This window comes from Colobus angolensis, unplaced genomic scaffold (genome assembly GCF_000951035.1).
Source record: "Colobus angolensis palliatus isolate OR3802 unplaced genomic scaffold, Cang.pa_1.0 Scaffold30, whole genome shotgun sequence".
Taxonomy (NCBI): Eukaryota; Metazoa; Chordata; class Mammalia; order Primates; family Cercopithecidae; genus Colobus; species Colobus angolensis.
In genome coordinates this window covers 7,333,176-7,355,121 of record NW_012116266.1, presented here as the reverse complement: position 1 = coordinate 7,355,121, position 21,946 = coordinate 7,333,176, and the positions used below count along the sequence as shown (strand labels likewise).

At 38.3% G+C, this 21,946-nt stretch overlaps 1 protein-coding gene across 1 annotated transcript in view; it reads right to left on the bottom strand.

Moving 5' to 3' along the window:
- The window catches only part of ALS2 (amyotrophic lateral sclerosis 2 (juvenile)), a gene marked incomplete at its 5' end in the record, with an annotated part of 63,793 nt that overhangs the window by 27,032 nt on the left and 14,815 nt on the right, over positions 1–21,946 (bottom strand). The window contains 12 exon segments of the mRNA XM_011949930.1: positions 25–227; positions 573–639; positions 1,066–1,136; positions 1,567–1,695; positions 2,102–2,233; positions 3,778–3,940; positions 9,174–9,239; positions 12,184–12,364; positions 14,778–14,949; positions 17,061–17,243; positions 20,220–20,297; positions 20,568–20,575. Coding sequence (XP_011805320.1) covers positions 25–227; positions 573–639; positions 1,066–1,136; positions 1,567–1,695; positions 2,102–2,233; positions 3,778–3,940; positions 9,174–9,239; positions 12,184–12,364; positions 14,778–14,949; positions 17,061–17,243; positions 20,220–20,297; positions 20,568–20,575 — 1,453 coding nt within the window.

The window sequence follows — 21,946 nt, the reverse complement described above, 5'->3', positions numbered from 1 at the left end:
GGTATAAATCTTCAACATTTTCACCTGCCATGAGGCTTCCCTGAAAGCCAGCGTCCATCATAGGTGGCATCCTTTAGGCGAGGATCTTTGTAGAAAGTATATTTGGCACTGCGTGAAATGGGTGGTTCCTGTCTCTGAACACTGCTACCACTTCCATAAGCGGGAAGATCAGACATCCCTCTCAAAGCCTGATCTACAGCTTGGCTTATAGCTCGCAGCCACTTTGTCTAGGAGCAAAAAGTAACATCAATAAGCTTAAGGCAACAATTCATCAAGCATTGCTTTAAACCCTGTTAGTTTTCTTTGGTGTGAATAAATTATTTGTGTCCTAATGCTATTCCTATTAATGGAGTAATATTGACTGGCTCTTGGATTTCTCTGCTATATGTTTAAAACTAAGTCACATTAAAAAAAAAAAAAACCAAGAACCTATAGTTTTGGCTTAATGAAGATTTATCAGACAGAACTGTGCATCATTAGTCAAGCAAGAATAATTTATATTTCTTCTTTATTACACAAGAGGCAGAAAGAGCCAGGGTGAAGATTGAAAGAAAATACCATAATGGACTAACCTTTTCCTGGGGTGTAGATGAAATGAGAGTGAACTGCTCCTCAGGTGTAGTTATCTTTAAGCCATTCCTAAAACGTTCACAGGGATAAATACCAGTAGGTTTAACAACCTGTCGTCACAGTATCAATCCTCAAATTTGAAAAGCAACCTCTTTATTTCAAGAGGAGCAGAAGTCAATTAACGTAAACGCTTGTTTGGTTTTGGGTCCCACCATGGTGGAAAGAACAAAGAATTCTCTGCTCTGTGTTGAACGATGGGGATGTGTGCAATGAAGATGCCTTTTCATCACCTAATTGTGACTTGCCATGATCTTTGCAACAGGCCATTTTATTATCAATAGACTACTTTACTGTCTAATGTGCTGGGAGGTGGGTCTCATTATGCAGAATGGGGAGACTGTCTCCCAAGTCCTCCTGAGCCTTTTTTCACATTTAAGGAAGCAACTTAGGTGACAGACTTGGACGGGGTAGAGTGGGGAGGGGGGACACACTTACACACCACCAGCTTCTTCAGACAGTGGCTCTGCCCACAGCGTGGCCAGAGGGAAAACATGGTGTGTGGAGAACTGAAACAGAGAACATGGAGGCACTTTTATGAAAGCCCATGTAGACCTTGGGGTCTCTTCCCATATCCCCTTCATGTCATTAACCCACACGAGCCCTGCAGTCTCTGCTGCACAACCCCTTGAAATAGTTAAGTCCATGTAGGTGCCACCAATTCTGCCACATTGTCCCCATAACACAGCTAACCCAAAGGGCTTTGCCATCTCTGCTGCAGGGCCCTCTTCACATGGCTCACACTCATTCTCAAGCTGGAAACTTCAGAAGTTCTCTGAAATCCAGTGCATACACAAATCCATGCTGTAGCTGAACAGTCTGTTTTAGTCAACAGTTTCAGTAAAATCACACTAGTTTTGAACATAAACTGATAGTATAGTTAATTAGGATAGGATTCCACCTTTCAGGGATTCTTTTAAGGTGAGGAATCCAGCCTACCTGGGCATGGACCAGTGCATCATTAAAGAGAATGAACCAATTCACAGAAAACCTCCCAGCATGCTGCAGAGACAGGGCTCGGTTGCTACTCTCACACAGCAGTCGACGCTCTGGCTTTCTCAAGGAATCCTGGAATTAAAGACAAATATAATACTAAGTGAAACAATCAAAATCATTTTTATATGTAAAGAGAAAATAAAACAGATACAAATCACGTTTAAGGGAATTTGCTGGTCATAGCTTAGCTTGGTGTAAAAACTAAATTTATATGGGATCTAAACACTTCACAAAAGTAGAGCTCAAAGGAGATTAAAAAGAAAACAAAAACAAATTAAAGGTGAGTAAGTCTTCAGAGAGGATTTCTAGAAATGAGAGAAGGTATTTAGAGTACCCATTGGTATGGTCCTTAGACATTTTAGGAAAGGGGTCATTAAAATGTTATTACCATAAACAGAGGAACAGAGAAAATGATATCAATTGTTATCAAAACAGTTGCTGTTTGCTAGGGTAACAAATGACAATTGGCATGGCTTACCGTCATTTTTCCGGGGAAGGTCTTCCAGAAGCCCAGTGTGTATTCTGCTTCCTTCCTTTTCCTGCCGAGATGGAGAGCAAGACACTCATAACAAGAACTGGAATCCTGCAGTTTCTGATATTCTGGAGATGCCTACAGGGCAAAAATTAAAGAGGAAAAAAAGAACATAAAATCATTATCCAGAATCTGTAGCCTCAGTCTGCTTTAGATATATAGTATTAAATGTAGGGGAAAATTTGGCCCAAGAGCATAAGTAGCACATTGCAGGAGACTGGGAAAAGGAGATTGGTTTTAGAAAAATTCTACTACATAAAAATACATATGAAATAGGGGAATAACTCAGGGGAGAGAGACAAAACCTGGCAGTTACTGAGGAGAGCAGCAGAGACCCCAGGACAGGGCAGGAGTTCTCAAATGTTTTGGTCTTGGGATCCCTTTATTTTTCTTATGTGGACTGTATCTTTTGATATTTACCATATTAGAACATAAAATTAAGAAATGTCAAAAGCCTTTATTAATTCACTTACAAAACTTTTTTAGTGGCAGGGCTCGGTGGCTCACGCCTATAATCTCAGCACTTTGGGAGGCCGAGGCAGGCGGATCATGAGGTCAGGGGATCAAGATCATCCTGGCTAACATGGTGAAGCCCCGTCTCCACTAAAAAAATACAAAAAGTTAGCTGGGTGTTGTGGCGGGCACCCTGTAGTCCCAGCTACTTGGGAGACTGAGGCAGGAGAATGGCGTGAACCCAGGAGGCGGAGCTTGCAGTGAGCTGAGATGTGCACTCCAGCCTGGGCAACAGAGCAAGACTCCGTCTCAAAAAAAAAAAATGTTTTTAGTGAGAAAAGTGGCAATGGTCCACATTTTATCTAATCTCTTTGTTATCAACATTTATTTGAAATGGTTATTAAAATGCTTCTCTCTATTCCAGATACATACCTTTATAAGGCCACATTTTCTTCATAGGTTTTAACCAAACAACATATAACACATTAAATGCAGCTTCTGCATTTAATAAATGAGTCACTATAATTTATCTACAGCCTTTCAGGGTAGAAACAAAATGAAACCACACATTTCGATGGTATTTCAAAGGTGAATGTCTCAGGACCAGCTTTAACATACATCTATATCCTAGTGTGGTGCTAACTTCCTAGGATTCCACCTAGCTAGTTTTATATAAGAGTGGACTAGTTAACATTTGAGAAAATCCTGTAACACTGATTACTCTCAGTATTTGCTAAGGTAACCTAAACACCTGGTATAAAGTCTAGCATGAATCCAGGCCGGTTAACACTCCTGCCTTACAGGTGTGTGCCCTTATACAGAAAACCAGGGCTTTGAAGAGCTCTGTTTAACTCATAGTCAGCATGCATCCAATAAATTTTGACAACTACTGAGTAACATCTGATAGTCTCAACTTTAGACAAAGTTTCATAAAATGAATACAGTTTATTCATCTTGATAAGGCCCTAAAAGGAAATTGAATCCACAGAAAACTCAATTTATCTACAGTCATACTTTCCTCTGTCATTTCCCTGAAGAAAATTAAATTTAATTAGACACATGTAAATATTAAATTACTGGAGTTCCACATCTTGTGGTGGCATAATCCATACAAACAACTATGATCCTTGGCTTTCCAAATGTCCAAAGAGGTATACATGGGAGCTTACCACTTCAAAACAAGTAGCAAGCTTTAGCAAAACTTTTGCATAATTATGAAGTCGTCTGATTGGCAAGAAAAACAAAGTATTCAGTATTTCCATCAACTGAGTGTTTTCATCATTCACTTCTGATAAATCTTGCAATAGTTCTTGGTTTTTATTTAGAAAATCACTAGAGGTAGAGGAAAACAAAATTAGTTAATCCTTTTTGAATTGGTAATATGCATGATATTAAATAAAACATTTCACTAGAAAGTACCTTTCAGAATGCACATTTTTTAGCTGCTATGAAAGTAGAAATACAATGAAATAAGCCAGATATAATTAAAAGAATTTCCCTATCTATAAGATAGGATTTTTTAAGTATAAAAAGTAGCAAATGGTAGCAATACAAATGGTTAATCACAGGCTTGTACCTATGTTCTAGGAAATGAATCATACATCCCACAATTTAAGGTGAATAATCAGAGACCAGCTGACACCATTACCTATTAATTTCAAAGCCAAAAGTCACAGCAATAAATGGCAAGACTAATTGCTCTAGGCAGCTGTGCTAAATAGAAACACTGGAAGAAAAGCGAAGCTCCTTGCTCCAACAGAATTAGTGTGGATATTAAAACGCTTCTAATTTCTTCTTTTTTCCTTCAATTATGAGTTTATTACAGGAAAGTAATAAAAAGCTGAAAGAACTAGTATTACAGTTAACAAGAAACAATAAAGATGATTATATGTGACAATTTCAATGCTGAGATCTTCAAAAGCATTTCAAACTGAAGCCAAAACTTAGTTTTTAATATTGTTTTTTATAAATTCATCATTACAATTTTATTCCAAATTTTAATGCTGATCAATAACCCATTAAGACTTAGCTCACCAAACCAAAATAGTTAATGGTAAAGCAGTAAGAGTTGGTGAGCTGGGTGCAGTGGTTCACACTTGTAATCCCAGCACTTTGGGATGCCAAGGTGGGTGGATAGCTTGAGCCCAGGAGTTTGAGACCAGCCTGAGCAATATAACGAACCCCTGTCTCTACAAAAAATACAAAAAATAGCCAGGCATGGAAGCGTACACCTGTAGTCCCAGCTACTCAGGTGGCTGAAGCAGGAGGATCATTTGAGCACAGGAAGTTGAGGCTGTAGTGAGCCGTGGTTGTGCCACTGCACACCAGCCTGGGTGACCAGCCTGTCTCAACAACAACAACAACAACAACAACAAAAAAAAAAGATCTTAGATAGAGTGCCCAGATTTTATTTATGTTTGGCTTGTGCTAATGTTCTTACTTCGTTCTCCATGTTCTACTGCAGAGACCAGCTGAGGACTTATTTAATTCTATACAAGTGTTCTGCTTTGACCTGCTCCTGATAGACGGAGGTAAGATATAGTGAACACAAACTCCCTTGGACCATATTTCTCCTCAATACCCAGTACCCAGTCTACAGTAGACCAGAAATGTTCCAACTCTTGTGAACTCCATTACTTTCCAGGACTCACTCATGTCCTTACCTACAGTCTTCCCCGAAAGAGGACAAGCTACACTCCTAAGAAATCTGAACCAGAAATCACCTCTGATCAGCTTATCTTTTCTTGGGAGTTTTTAATCTAATAGTGGCAATATTACTTTTTCCTTATATGGCAAGGTCTATACTTTTTACTCAGATTTTTAAAATAAAAATATTAAAGGTAGAAACAACCTAAGTGTCCATCAGCAGATGAACTGATTGATAAAATGTAGTAGTGAGTACATACAAGAGAATATTATTCAGCCATAAAACGGAATGAAATTTTGACATATGCTACAACATGAATGAACCTTAAAAATACTATGCTTAAAGAAATAAGCCAGACACAGAAGGGCAAATAAATACATGATTTGACTCATATAAGGTACCTAGAATAGGCAAACTCATACAGAGAGGAAGTAGAATAGAGGTTACCAGAGCCAGGTAGACAGGGGGAGACAGTATGGGAGGAGTTATTATTTAACATGCACTCAGTTTTTCTTGGGGATAATGAAAAAATAGTGATGGTTATACAATACTGTAAATGTATTTGATGCCCCTAAATTGTACACAATTAGTGTACAATTAAGATTAAAATAAATATGACATCACATATATTTTATCACAGTTAAGAAAAAAAACTTGCATAATAATCAAACCACCAGGCAAGCCTGATGTGAGCAGCTGAGTGATAAATCAGATGAATGATAAGTGCTTGCACATCATCATCCAAGATCCACTAACAGCCATGTGGGCACCCCAGCTGTGCTCTAGACATTCTCAAACTCTCCTCTGAAAATGAAATCTTTAAGGTAATTTTAACTATTGACTTTGTAAATAGAAATGGGAAAAAGTTGTCAGTGCTGCCTTTAACTATGTAAAACCCAGGCTCTGGGCATGGTGCTGTGCAAAAGGCAAGAGGCTTTCAACTTACGTCATCTCATTTTCCTGCTCTAACAAGGTCAGTACTTCGGTACTGTGAATCTGACTCAGAAATACTAGAGGAAGGTCAACAACAGCAGAATAAGGAACCAGGGTCAGTAATTGCTGTAGCCCTTCAGGAAGCCCAGAAGCTTTCCATTTAAATTGTCACAAGTCTTCATCTATTTTTTGCATCTTCCTGTAATTAAACTTGTTTTTCTTCAAGCATTACTATTTGAAAAATAACTATTGCATTTTCTCTCTGCTCCATTTAATTATTGGTTTGGGTACAACCCCATTTTCTCCTATTTTCTTTGGCTATGATTCAGCATTTCAACAACATTATAGGTTAACTAAGCTATTTTAGTCATTATAATAAAGAGATTTAAAATAATAAATATAAAATCAGTAATTACAAATCTAAACTTGTCAAAACCAGAAGTTCTCAAATGTAAACAACAACAATAACAACAAACAATAAGTCCATCCATTTGTTCCTTATAAGAAATATACCAAAACAGTGCAGATAGGCTGAAAGTAAAAGAATGGAAAATGGTGATGTATTAAGATCAAGAATTTTAAAGTTACTACACAAGGTTAAAGACATATTCTTGAACCTGTCATTTTAAAAAATAAAAGCCAAACTCCTATATTTTGGAAATCAACAAGCGTGTGAGTACAAGGATTCATAATGGAAGTTAGAAAAATACTTTCGAAAATATTTAGAACCGAATGACTATAAAAACAAAACATATCAAGACTTGTAAGATTCAGCTAAAGCAACAATTAGAGGGAAATTTGTAGCCTTAGATGGCTACATTAGAAAAATTTTTAATTTGAAAAATGAATGAACCAAGTGCTAAACTCGAAGTTGTAAGAAGTTAACAGGTGAACAAAAAGAAAGAAGGACATAAAAAACAGAAATTAATGAGATTTTTTAAAAGGGAAAGAAATGATTCCCTAATTTTTGAAAAAATTAATTAAAAAAGTAGTAAATTGCTGACAAGACTGATCAAGATAAAAAAGATAAAAGGCCCAAAAATCATAAGAATGAAAAATAGGGGGTACAACTACAGTTATTCTGGTGTAATCATCTTAAGACTATGGTAGGAACATTATGCCAATGAACTTTAAAACACGGGTGCAATGAACAATTTTCCAGAGAAATATAAATAACAAAAGCCATAAAAAGAAATAAAGACCTGAAAATACCTATTAATTAAATCAGTACAAACTCCCTACAGCAAATGCCCCCATGAAGCCCAGATTATTTTTACAGATGAATTTTACTAAATTTTCAAAGTACAAATAATTCCTACTTCATATAAACTACGAACTTCCAGGAACCAGAAAAGAAGAAAAAGCTCCTCCATATCTGTGAGTTCCAAATCTGTGGATTCAACAACCTGAGACCAAAAATAGTTCATAAAAAAATTATGTCTCTACCACTTTTTTGTCATTAATCCCTAAACAATACTATATAACAACTATTTATATAGCATTTATATTTTATTAGATGTTATAAGTAATCTAGAGATGATTTAACATATATGAAAGGATGTGCACAGGTTATATGCAAATACTAAGCCATTTTATATCAGGGATTTGAACATCCTTGAATTTTGGTTTCCTTTGGGAGGTCCTGGACTCAATCCCTCATGGGTACTAAGAGACAACTGTATAAGCAAATTTAATTCAGCAATGTATTAAAAAATTAATACATAGATTACTGAATTTTGGAATTTGGAAACGCAAAGATATTTAACATTATAAAAATCGCTTCCTCTACAACTTTTAGAAATAGGGGCTTTTTAACCCTATAAATTGTATCTACCAAAAACCTAAAGTAATCATCTTTAATGGTGAAATATTAAAAGTATTCCCATTAAAGCTAGAAATGAGATGAGATGGTTAGCATTCCTTCTATCAGGATAAAAGATCAAAAGCAAACACGGGGCTGGGCGTGGTGGCTCACACCTGTAATCCCAGCACTTTTGGAGGCCAAGATGGGTGAATCACTTGAGGTCAGGAGTTTGAGACCAGTTTGGCCAACATGGTAAAACTCTGTCTCTACTAAAAATACAAAAATTAGTTGGGTGTGGTGGTGCACACCTGTAGTCCCAGCTACTCAGGAGGCTGAGGCAGGAGAATTGCTTGAACTCAGGAGGCAGATGTTGCAGTGAGCCAAGATCGTGCCACTGCAATCCAGCCTGGATGACAGAGCAAGACCCTGTCTCAAAAAAAAAAAGCAAACAGGGTAAAACATTAACATCTGCTAAATATGGGTGGTAAGTACATATTTAAAGTATTTTCTATTAAAATACAGAATTTTTGGCCTGGCACAGCGGTGCATGCCTGTAATCCCAGCACTTTGAGAGGCCGAGACAGGAGAATCACTTGAGCCCAGGAGTTCCTAATCAGACTGGGTAACACAGTGAGACCCTATCTCTTCTATTTTAAAAAGAAAAAGAAGTTAAATACAGATTTTTTAAAACCTTGGCTTTGTTGCTGGGTCAACACTTGTTGAGAAACTATCTGTTTGGGATTATTGCCTTGTGTAAGGAGCTTTTAAATTATTTACCCAGAAGCCAAATGCAAATACTTTCTATCTGCGCAAACACTTTTTTCTGTGTATCACCACATACATCATTTGTTCCTTTCCAGTGAAAGAGAACATTCCCATTTTTCAGATGAAAAAACACCAGGCCTACTGAAGTAAAGAGAGTTGTCCAAAGTCTCAGGGATAGCACGGAAGGACCCAGAACCTGAGCCTATTCATTCAGTGCTTTTTCAATGGCATACTACTTACAATGATAACCAGGGGTTAATAGTACCTGTCCTTTGTAAGACTTACTCAAAGTTTATATTTTGATTTGTTTGGTAAAATGATGAAGTCAAAGCTTTCCCTGGGCACTTAAAAACACAGAGCACTATAAAACGTGATCTTTGGTTGAGAGAATAACTGGAAGGTGTGGGTTTGCTTACATGGCAGGCTTAGCAAGAAGCTGGAATCCTCCCATAACCAGGAAATTTGTAATAGATGTGCAATACCTTGAGCAGAAAAGAAAACACATGTACATTAGCTGAAATGTAAATTAGTTCTTCAGTTTCCAAACACATACCCGGAATAGATAATTCTTGATTATTTCACCGACGAATTTCAGAAGTTTTGTGATGTCAACATTTGTGAAGGGCAGATTGTGTAATAATTACAATAATGGAGGTAAAGGGAGGGGTAGGGGAATTCCAGCTTAGTAAAGATGGTAATATAAGGCTGGTCACATTGGCTCACACCTGTAATCCCAGCACTTTGGGAGGCTAAGGTGGGAGGATCGCTTGAGCCTAGGAGTTTGAGATCAGCCTGGGCAGCATGGGGAAACCTGACTCTACAAAAAAATAGAAAAATTAGTTAGGCATGGTGGCACATGCCTGTAGTCTCAACTACTTGAGAGGCTGAGGTGGGAGGATCCACTGAGCCTGGGAGGTTGAGGCTGCAGTGAGCTGTGATTCCAACATTGCACAGCCTGGGCGACAGGGTAAGACTCTGTCTCCAAAAAAAAATAAATAAATATAAAAGATGGTAATAGAAAAGGAAATTTTAAAAACGCCTAAAGCTATGCAGAAAATGCAGTAATTTACTTGGTATCTACCAAGCAACATCTATTATGTGGTAACTTAATTAACATACTTGAGAAAACATAATTAAAATAGTTGAATTTTTAATGAAAATTTTCTCTAATCTTCATTCACTTCAGGTTTCCCAGTTAAGAAATGACAGTGAAGGCCGGGTGCAGTGGCTCACTCCTGTAATCTCAGCACCGTGGGAGGCCGAGGCAGGTGAATCACCTGAGGTCGGGAATTTGAGACCAGCCTGGCCAACATGGAGAAACCTGTCTCTACTAAAACTACAAAAAGTAGCTGGGCGCGGTGGTGGGCGCCTGTAATCCCTGCTACTTGGCAGGCTGAGGCAGGAGAATCACTTGAACCTGGGAGGCGGAGGTTGTGGTGAGCCAACACCGTGCCATTGCACTCCAGCCTGGGCAACAAGAGCGAAACTCCAGCTCAAAAAAAAAAAAAAGAAAAAAGAAAGAAAGAAATGACAGTGAAGGTAAGAAAATATGTTAAAAGTGCTTGAGTCAGTGTTAGAGAATGTTGATTAAATATCGATATACTGCTAAAGAACAAGTCTAGTTATACTGCTTTGAGCCTTGTACATTTCTTGTACACACCTGGGCTGGCAAAGGGAATCAACTGACTTTGAGGAAGAAGGGAAACTCCTACTAAAATTAGCCCACAGTACTGTACAATGAAATATGGTTATAATGGTTAATTTTATGTGATGTGTATTTTATCACAATTAAAAATAATTTTGGCCAGGCACAGTGGCTCACACTTGCAATCCTAGCACTTTGGGAGGCTGAGGAGTGCTTACACCCAGGAGTTTGAGACCAGCTTGGGCAACATAGTGAGACCCCTGTCTCTACAAAAAATAAAAAAATTTAGCTGGACGTGCTGGCATGCACCTGTAGTCCCAGCTTCTTGGGAGGCTGAAGTGGGAGAATCACTTGAGCCTGGGAGGTCAAGGCTGCAGTGAGCTGTAATGGTGCCACTGCACTCCAGGCTTCAATAACTTAAAAATTATTATTAAAATAATTTTAAAGATTCATACATAAACCCAAATATTTTACTTGCCCCATCTATAGGAATAAAATGTTATGTTAAAAAAAAGCCCAAAGTATCTAAACAAAAGCATTTTTAAGCATAAGGCCTAAGGTACCAGAGAAGAAAAAGTGAAGTAGAAGTATTATGAGATCAATTCCAGTCAAAAAATGAAAATTATACCAGTAAAAGCTGGAATCACAAAAACAACAAAATCTAGTTTTAAAAAAGGGAACTGGTAGTAAGTTCTATTTTTTTTATTTTTCATTTCTGAAAGATGATGAGTTAAAAGACTCAAACCAGGATATTTCCTCTTAGACAACAGCTTCAAATATTTTCAATTTTGCTTAGAATTAAAATAGCATTCAACTATCTGCACATATTACATAGGTTGGAAAGGAAATACACTAAGAAGATAAACAGTGGTTAGTTCTGGTGGTAGGATTATGGGTGATATTTGATTATCTTTATTTGTGCAGTTTTCAGTAATAGACACATGTTATTTATGTTATAAATAATCAAAACACCAACAAAACATGAACTCCCTGAGGGCTGGTGCTTTTCGCATGCCCCATGCTGTGCTGCTGTGGGCTTGGAGCTCCCCGCAAATGCCTGGCACTGAGTGGGCACTCAGTGTTTGCTGGATGGTTGAGGTGTGAATGAATAGAGAACAAAACCTATACATACTTCAGATCAAAGCATAACCTAACATACATTAAAATAACACTTAAATTATGCCTCACATCATCATATCAAAACACAAGTTAAGAAAAGGTGAGAAACATTTTAAGTTACATTTTCAAGTACATTTGGGATATTTTACTTGAAAAACATGCAAAGAATCTTGAATAACTATTCTAGGTTTTATTAAGAAAAAACATCTTTGAGTTAAAAATAGTTGGGTCTTTTAAAACTTCCATTTACACAAAAGTAAAAAGCAGACATCAGAACAGCTCCATATTTACAGTCAGCAGTTGGTCTTAAAATAATTTGTTTAGTTACTAATTGCTTCAAGTTTTAGTACAATTTAGTTAAGTAAACAAAATTGTTTCCTAAAGAACCACTTATAATAGTACATTTTATGTAAATTATGCTATCACTCTGCTAGAATATAAAAGAAAACATGATAATTCATTTTTTAAACTTTTTTTTCACTTCGAGAAGACTAAATTTTAGCAATCCAGAACTATAGTTGGCTTAAGATTAAAATAACTGCTTTGCAATTTCTATTACCTTATATCACTCTCCCTAATCTAGTCTCTTCTGATTAAGGAGCTGTTCTCCTTGGCAGAATAACCCTGCAGAGATTGAACATAACACGGGACTGGATACTTGCTCTGTATAACTATCCAAGAAGAGACTTGCATGCTTCAGGATGACCAAACTCCTGGCTTCCTTTACCCCATGAAGGAAGCTGCTCAGTGAGGCTCCATGCTGACCAATGAGGTAACACAGCTTGCTGAATCGGCTAGCCACCTCCTGCAACAGCTGGACTGTAGTTGTAGTGCCCAAATTTTCTATAACAAAATAATGATGATGATGACAACAACATAAACTGAAACTGGATCACTTTATTATGATCGTATGATTATGATTATGAATTCCTCTAAGACTACTTAACCTGTTGCGATGTGCTCTCAACTAAGGAACCCAAATGATTACAGTATTAAAGCAACCTCAAAGATCACAGTATCCAGTACTTTGAGGAACTTGTTAAAAACACATTCACAGGAACCTTATAGATTCCAGGATGGCTTTTTCTGTTAAAAAGACTCTCCAGGTGACTTTAAAGATGAGCCAAATTTGAGAACAATTGAGCTAATGCAACTCTCTGGTCATTTTGAAGATAAGTAATCTGAAGCCAAGAGAAGGGAAGTCAATTATCTAATTTAAGTCATTGATTAATGACAGTCAGGAATTAAACTCACTTGGGGAGTTATATCTTTGTTAAGGTTTTCAACTTTTTTGTTCTGACTTCTGTTCCACTTGCCTCTTTGACAAGCCCAACCCATCAGTGCAGAGAAGGCAATCCAAACATTGGATTGCCGAGGATGCTCTGAATTTCAGAGAGGGCACCAGGATATTATTTGCTTTTTGCCTGTCTAAAAGTCCTCATTTCTAGGACTTCTTTGCAAGCAATTAGGAAACTAGACTAGGAAGACCAACAAAGAAATCAGCAACCAGGACAGGAGAGAGGCAGATTTAACTTTCCTTTCAGAACAATCCAGGAAGCTTCCAGCTTAGAGTGCTTCCTTTCCCTTGGCAAAGTCCTGGAGTGTTCAGCCTACCTAGAGGAGGGGAATTTATAGAACAGAGACTCGACAATACTTAAAAGGCAGAAGGTAATAAAAACAAAAGCACAACTGCAGACAGTCCTCAGCTTACAAAGGGATTATATTCACAAAGACTGTAAATTAGTTGTTTGAAAAGATGTTTTTCCACTAGAAACAATGGGCAGGCCACGCACGGTGGCTCACACCTGTAATCCCAGCACTTTGGGAGGCCAAGGCAGGTGGATCACTTGAGGCCAGGAGTTCAGACCAGCCTGGGAAACAGGGCAAAACCCCGTCTAAATACTAAATTAGCAGGTGTGGTGGTGCACACCTGTAGTCCCAGCTACTCAGGTGGCTGAGGCACAAGAATGGCTTGAACCCAAGAGGTGAAGGTTGCAGTGAGCTGAGATTGTGCCACTGCACTCTAGCCTGGGTGACAGAGCAAGACTCTTCTCAAAAAAAAAAAAAAGAAAAAGAAAAGAAACAATGGGCTGACCTGCACAAGAAAGACAATGTCCTCAACGTGGCAAAAGTGATGTACTAGAGTATTAGCCTGAATTCTGGATCAACACAGTGGGCAAGGAGTGCAGGAGAGAGAAAGAGAAAGAAAACTTCCTCTGTTTTCTGACTGTAGGGCCAAGCCCAGAAAAAAAATTTGAAATAGGAAAAGTTTATTTGCAACAGTTCCCTCAAGTTCCATTCTGCATTCCTTTCTATTCTCCCAGAAACCCCAGGTACCCAGTATATCTGGACAGTGGCATCCCATCTAGTACTACTGTAACCATTCCCTCTGTATTACCCCCTCACTTCCAACCTCTTTGTAGCTGGGCATAGCTAAGAAAAAGAATCAGATTTAATCAACTCATGCTGAGGGATAAGATCTGTTTCCCCCCCGAGATGGAGTGTTGCTCTGTCCAGCTGGACTGCAGCGGTATGATCTCAGCTCACTGCAACCTCCACCCTCTGGGTTCAAGCAATTCTCCTACCTCAGCCTCCTGAGTAGCTGGGATTACAGGTGCCCACCACTGCGCCTGGCTAATTTTTGAATTTTTAGTAGAGATGGGGTTTCACCATGTTGGCCAGGCTGGTCTCAAACTCCTGACCTCATGATCTGCCCTCCTCAGCCTCCCAGAGTGCTGGGATTACAGGTGTGAGCCACCATGCCCAGCTGGATAAGATCTCTAACACTCTTATAGTTATCCACAATTTTAAGAGACTACTTGTAAATCCAAATAAATCTCTACTTGATATAATTCTAAGAACTATAATGAGGAAAACGAAAAATTCGGATAGTATACTGGAAGATCTCTTAGGACCAGGAGGGGCATAAGTGTTGTTTGGAAGTCTAACTTTATGTAGGGTCAACTTTCCCAAAGTTGTTTTTGCTCATCTGCCATGAATATCCTAAAAGTTCCATTTTCTATTTCTGCAAGCCGAGGGAGCTCTGGGAGTGGCAGGACAGGGCAGGGGCAGTGAGGCTATTGACAAATTGGAAACAGTTTATAAATTGTTGACTACCTGTGTACACACACACACACAAAGACAGTGGATAGAAAAAAGTAAACCATAAACTAACAGGTTTTCATTATTTGTGATATAGGAAGAAGAGATAAAGACCTGATGATTTAGTGGTGGAAGAGAGGGGGTTGCAACTTACCTAAACTGAGAAGAGGCCTGAGAATCTGAGATTTGATATCACTTAGTTTTGAATAGAATCGTCTTTCTGTAGTAGCTAACTCGTGGAGACTGGCAATATACCCCATAATGTTTTTATCCACCAAGGCTAGATAGCTATCTTTTCCTGCTGTCACTCTGCTTATATATCCAAGCTGAAACAGAAGAAAATAAAAGGATTAAATATAACATATAATTATGTTAGTAATTTGGTATACTGAAGCTGGCTTATATCAGCTGACAAGAGCTAACTTAAATATTCAGAAAATTTGCAAGCAAGTAATTAAACCATTGGCAGCTTGAAAATTGGCCACAGTGAAAATTTGCAAGCACTACAGACTAGGGTTTCTTTTGGCGGGGTGGGGGGTGGGGGGTTGCTTCTTTTTTTTTAGAGCTGGTTCATCAGTACATCATTGTTATATATGCATATCTGGATCTATATATAACTATATATACCTACTTTCAATTATCTCCAAGATACCTTTCATTTCACATTACAAGTGTTGGGAAACAGACACCCTGGATATATAAAGATCCAAATGATAGGGATACATGTCTCAGGACCCCTTTCTGAGTAAAATAAGATTAATGAGATCAGGGAGGATCTCTATGCTATATATTAAAATATCTAGGATTCAAGAATTAACCTGCCTTTTGTACAATGAAACGAGATTTTCTTAAAAAGGGACTTTTTGTCATTTACCCAAGATACCACTGTATAAAAAACATTCCATGTCTTTATTCACATATCGCATTAAATCAGGCAGGTAAGTTACAGACCCAACGCACTATTAACATCCCATGGTAACCAAAGACACACACAAGAGCTCTTCATTCCTTTCATCGGCCCATTTGATCCTTTATATAGACTGTGAAATCATTCATGGGGAATGTAAAGCCAGGACCGGCAACTACAGATACATCTTGGCCAATGTTGCCTTTAATTTTTAAATATTTTTTTGTTTTGGTAGAGATGGGGTCTTGCTATGTTGCCCAGGCTGGTCTTGAACTCCTGGCCTCAAGTGATCCTACAGTCTCAGCCTCCCAAAGTTCTGGGATTATAGGGATGAGCCATTGTACTCAGTCCCAGTGTTACCTTTAGCAAGAAAGATCTTGTTCCCACTCATTTATAACTTACTAGCTAGAAAAACAAACACAGACTAAAAAATAAAATAAAATAAAAAAGTCAATATGCTATTTTAGTCAATAAAAATAAGAAATCCTAGAATATACTAGTTTTGGGGGTTAATTTCCCTGCAACATGTCACTTTATGGGGAAAAGGAAAGCTAGAAATAAGCCAATGGTTTCAGTTTACAAAAAAGAAGAAAGGAAAACAGAGTAGGAAAGCAGATCAAATGAAAAGGGGATAAACAGTAGGTAAACAGCAGGAAATAAAATTAAGGCCAAGCAAGGTGGCTCAGGCCTATAATCCCAGCACTTTGGGAGGCTGAGGCAGGCAGATCACTTAAGGTCAGGAGTTCAAGACCAGCCTGGCCAACATGGTGAAACGCTGTCTCTACTAAAAATACAAAAATTAGCTGGGCATGGTGGTGGGCATCTGTAATCTCAGCTACTTGGGAGGCTGAGGCAGGAGAATTACTTGAACCCAGGAGTCGGAGGTTGCAATGAGCCAAGACTGCGTCACTGCACTCCAGCCTGGGCAACAGAGCAAGACTCGGGCTCAAAAAATAAATTAATTAATTAAATTAGAAGCAGAGAAGTGAAGCAGGGGAAAACAGAACACTGTTGGTTGTCTGTTGGGTCTCTCACGGTCTGCCATGAGCCTATCTCAGGCTCTTGCAGTGTTACTTCCCACTTATAGTTAGAAATTCAACTACTCTATTTCTGTTCTGATTCACCTCGAGGGTTCTATGGCTGCAGTCAGGAAACTTCATAGTAAAATGTACTTTCCAATATTCCTACATGAGGGTGTTAATTCAACAAATGTTTATAAAGTATGTACTATGAGGCTACAACAGTGAATGAGACAGCCTAAAATCCCTACCCTTCTGAATCTCACATTACAGTAAGGAGGACAGACAATAGACAAAATAATTAATTATATAGTGTGTTCGATGGTGATAGGCCCTATGGAGAGAATAAGGAGAGAAAAGATAAGGAATGAAGGGGGACTGAAAGGAGTTTGCAATTTTAAATAAGGTAGTTAGAGATGCTTACTAATAATTAGGCATACATACAAATAAAAACAAAAAAGACTTCTCATGTGTTACTGAATGTGGGCCTTAGGATCCAATTCCTGTTCACCTTACTACAGGAGAGAAGTACTGGAGTCTTAGAACCACTGTGATTCTCTGGAAGGTTGTCACCTTCTGTAGGGTCCTGTCGGCCACTGTAATATAACCCAGGCTGGAAGTCTTCTGTATCCACTAAAAACAGGGAATAATCCTGGCCTGCGGCTACGCTCCAGACTCCATTTTCACTGCTTATCTGCAACGACAGAAAGATAGTGTCTGTCCAAGATAAAGGCAATCAGAGAGAACTTCAGATCCACAGAAACTGAAACGTTAGGTTGCTTAAATAAGCATGGTGCAAAGTCAGTCATATCTGAGAGCAAACTCACCCAGCAATTTGCCCAATCAAATGCAGAGCAGCAGGTGCAGGAGTAAGATGGAATCCCTTGTTCAGCTTTTAAATTTAGAACTGTTTTTATAAAAATCTGAAAAATTGGAATTTAAAAAGGAAAAACCACACATCTAATTTTTTATTGTTACTTTTGGAAGTCTGCACAGACTGTATTATAATGAAGAGACCCAGAAACTTCCAGAGCCCTACTCTAGAAGTGACAATTAGGACATACCTTTGGCCTTCCAGATTTGGCTGTGTGCACAAAAATCGAGGTAAAAGAAAATCTAATAAGGCTAAATTATATTCTGGCCAACTACACTCTTGGGAGAAAATTCGGTTTTCCCACTTGGACCTCTACTGGTCCTATGTGACTTTACTGTGCCTACTTCCAGGATGTTAAAACAGACAGAGCCCCTGACAAGCCCATCTACAGGGATACCTTAGACCAGTAGTTCTGAGTGGTCTTTGCAGCAGCAGCAGCAGCCATCACCTGGGAACATGTTAGAAACACAAATTCCCAGGCCCCAGAGCTACTGGGGGAAGGGAAATGGGGAATAGAGTCCAGCACTCTGTTTTTTTTGTTTTTGTTTTTTTGAAATGGAGTCTCACTCTTTCGCCCAGGCTGGAGTGCAGTGGCGTGATCTCAGCTCACTGCAAGCTCTGCCTCCCGGGTTTGCGCTATTCTCCTGCCTCAGCCTCCCGAGTAGCTGGGACTACAGGCGCCCACCACCACGCCCAGCTAATTTTTGTATTTTTAGTAGAGACGGGGTTTCACCGTGTTAGCCAGGATGGTCTCGATTTCCTGACCTCCTGATCCGCCTGCCTTGGCCTCCCAAGGTGCTGGGATTACAGGCGTGAACCACCGCGCCCAGCCCAGCACTCTGTTTTAACAAGCACTCCACAGGTGATTCTGATGTATGCAAAAGTTTGAGAACTACTGCCTTTAAATCAATAATTTTCAAACCTTGGGATTCCACTTGTGATTCAGTAACTACTATGCAAAGGCAGGTGCCAGGGCTCCAGGCCCCCACTCCATCCTTAACCAAAGTAGTTCCTCATTTGTGGGCTTTATGTATGGGATTCCTCATAAGATTTCATTTGGAGAAAGTGTGTTACTGCAAAAACTACTGCCCCTAACCTCTGGACCCAGTTTCAGCTCCTAGACTGACAGATAAAACAAACACACACACACACACACACACACACAAATACACTCTCTAATCTGTTAGATCCTTTGTGTTTAGATAGTTTCAGCACTGACTCCTGGACTGATGAACAAATAACCCTTAATCTATTAGATCCTTAGTATCTAGCTAGGCTCCTAACCACAGGTGATTTTGTGTGTGTGTGCGTGTGTGTGTCTACTACTAATTTTATAGCAGTCTTCTTCTGGTATGACATTATGCTCTCAAATTCAGGCTATCCAAACAACAGACTTCCCATTCATTTTGCAAAGGATGCATTACAATTTTTGCAGGAGGAGAGAGTTTTCTTCTTAGCCTCAAAACTAATTCAAATCTCACTCTGCCTTCACTTTTAATTCTCACAGATTAATCAGGATGACTTCAAAAGTTTTTCTCAGCGTTCCTCAAATAAAGAAACCAAGCTCATAATGGTGTTGAAGAGTTATGAAACTAAAATCTTGTAACAAACTATTCTCTTGTCTGACTCTAAAATGTTAAAAAGGAGTTTGATTTTCAGGTCTCCATGCTACATTACAAAGCCTTCCTTAGTATGAATAAGTGCACATTTTAATCAAATAAATAAAAAACAAGGAACAATGATTTGCAATATTTTTGTGATAATGTATCAGAAACTGAATAGCTTACTACTAAGATGTTTTCTACTGAAAACATTTCAGATTGGAGCTAGAAGTAATAATTGTTCCCTAATGTTTTATTAAACCTTTTCATCCCAGTAAAATTAAGTTCACCAAAAGGAAAGCCAGTATGTAAAAGTATTAAATAGTGACAGACGCACAGTGCACACTGCATATATGAATTATTTTTTAACTGTCACTTACATTCAAAGTATATTCCTGAAATTGACGTAATTGCCCTTCTTTAATCTCCATTACTCCAGAGGGAGCGTGTCTTGGGATAGGGGAGATATCAGGATCCAGCTACATATCTATGACCTCCATATTCCATTCTGTCACATGGCGGGCATCTCTACCAAAAAGCCCTAAAACTCTTGTTTAAGGAACCAATACAACTGATGAGAATTTGGTATTTCCTCAGGGCGATGAGGCAGAAAACAAGGTGGAGAAACACATTACAGAACTGCATCAAAGAGACTAGAAGCTACCAGTCTCTCAATAGCATTACATAAACTAAAACCAATCCATCTAACAGTTAAAAAAAAATCACCTCTACTTTTAGCTTTACTACAGAAAGTGAAAAGGCTTACAAAAAAAGGTTTTACTACTCTGCATGTTATTTTAAAATGCCCACACAAAATTACACCACCAAATAATGTTATGTAAAAGTCAAACAATGGAGAATTCAGAATAGACATTATCTGGTAACACTGAGAAAACAGCAGAGTCCTAGAAACATGTTTTAAAAGAAAGCACTTTTTCATTTTTTTACTTAAAAAACAAAGGAACTATGAATATTTAATGAACAGTTGAAGCTAAGAAATATAAACACATAAAAAACGGACATTTAGCTTGAAAACACGTGGCTTCCTGTTTTTAAATTTTTTCTTAAGAAAACCAAAACAAATTTAGGTTGTACATATGAAATTCCCCTGACTTTTTAAAGTAAGAAATAGAGAAATATAAGGTGTTACATTTAAGAATTGTGGAATAAGCTGCTATCAAGTTCACAAAAGTACCTTTGCAAGACGAGGAACTGTTGTTGGAAAATCAGAATGCCCAAGTTGACCAAAGGTATTGCTACCCCATGAGTAAACCTATCAAAAAAACACAGAAAAGTAGCTAAGAGTTGTGAATCTGATTTTGCACATCAACTCTGAACCTTCATAATAATTAACATATATATACAAATACCAACAATTATACATAAATTACTTATATTAGTCTTTCACTCTTTAACAGATATTAAGGAAATTCATTTTTAAACAAGACCAGAGATAATGGGCAAATAGAGTCTTGCTACATAAGAAGACACAGAGTCCAAATATTAGCCAGGCGTGGTGGCGCACGCCTGTAATCCCAGCTACTTGGGAGGCTGAGGCAGGAAATCGCTTGAACCCGGCAGGCAGAAGTTGCAGTGAGCCAAGATTGTGCCATTGCATTCCAGCCTAGGCAACATGAGCAAAACTCAGTCTCAAAAAAAAAAAAAAGAAGACACAGAGTTGAAGAGTCAACAATAACAATAACTAACACTTTTCAGTGCTTACTAACTGCCAGACATTGTTCTTAACACTTTCTGTATGTTAATCGATGATTCATTCTCACAACAATCCTAACAAAAATAAATAAATAAATAAATAAAAGGAAACCTAGAGAGGTTAATTAATTTATGCGTGGTCACAAATTCATATGTAAGAGGCAGGATTTAATCCCAGGAATTATTGTATACTGCCTCTTTTAGAGACAGCAATAAAAACATTAAGTGATATAGAGGAAAAGTAATCATGATTTCCTACCCTGTAGATAAAAGTACTATGGAATGAACAGAAAACCTTTCATACATGAAGAGTTACTATAAGAGAAACACAAGTACCTGCACGTCACTACAGACACAAGAAACAAGATTACAATGACTACGTTTAGTTAAAATGCTTGTTTATTCTGATTATGAAAGTAATTCATGGTCATTGTACAAGACTGTGACAGTACAAAAATAAAAATAGAAATGAAGTGAAAATCACTGATCAACCACTTGGTGGCACCTACTCTTTTGTACATCAATTAAGTATAGATCTGCAACATCATTTTTAATAACTATCTAGAACTCTACTGTGCATATACTTTAACAAATCACCTACTGAATTAAGTTCTTTCCAATTCCTTTCTTTTTTTTTTTGGAAACAGAGTCTCACTCTTGTCACCCAGGCTGGAGTGCAATGGCGCGATCTCGGCTCACTGCAACCTCCATCTCCCAGATTCAAGCAATTCTCCTACCTCAGTCTTCCAAGTAGCTAGGATTACAGGCGCCTGTCATCATGCCCAGCTAACTTTTGTATTTTTAGTAGAGATGGGGGGGGTCTCACTATGTTGGCCAGGCTGGTCTTGAACTCCTCACCTCAGGTGATCTGCCCACTTCAACCTCCCAAAATGCTGGGATTACAGGTGTAAACCACCACACCCAGCCTCCAATTCTTTAATATTAAAAAGGACAGGAAAAATCCTTGAATACATATATTCATGTATCTATTTGCTTAGGATAAATTCCAAGGCAAAGACTATGCCATTCTGATTTTTGATACATACTGACAAACTGTTTTCCAGCAAGGTCCAATTTACATTCCTGCCTGCGCTGCATGCACACTTTCCCCCACATCCTAATCAATGCTCAGCATTAAAGGCAATCCTTAGGTTTGCATATGTTAATCTCATAGGTGAGAAAAACACTGTACTTTTTTTTTTTTTTTTT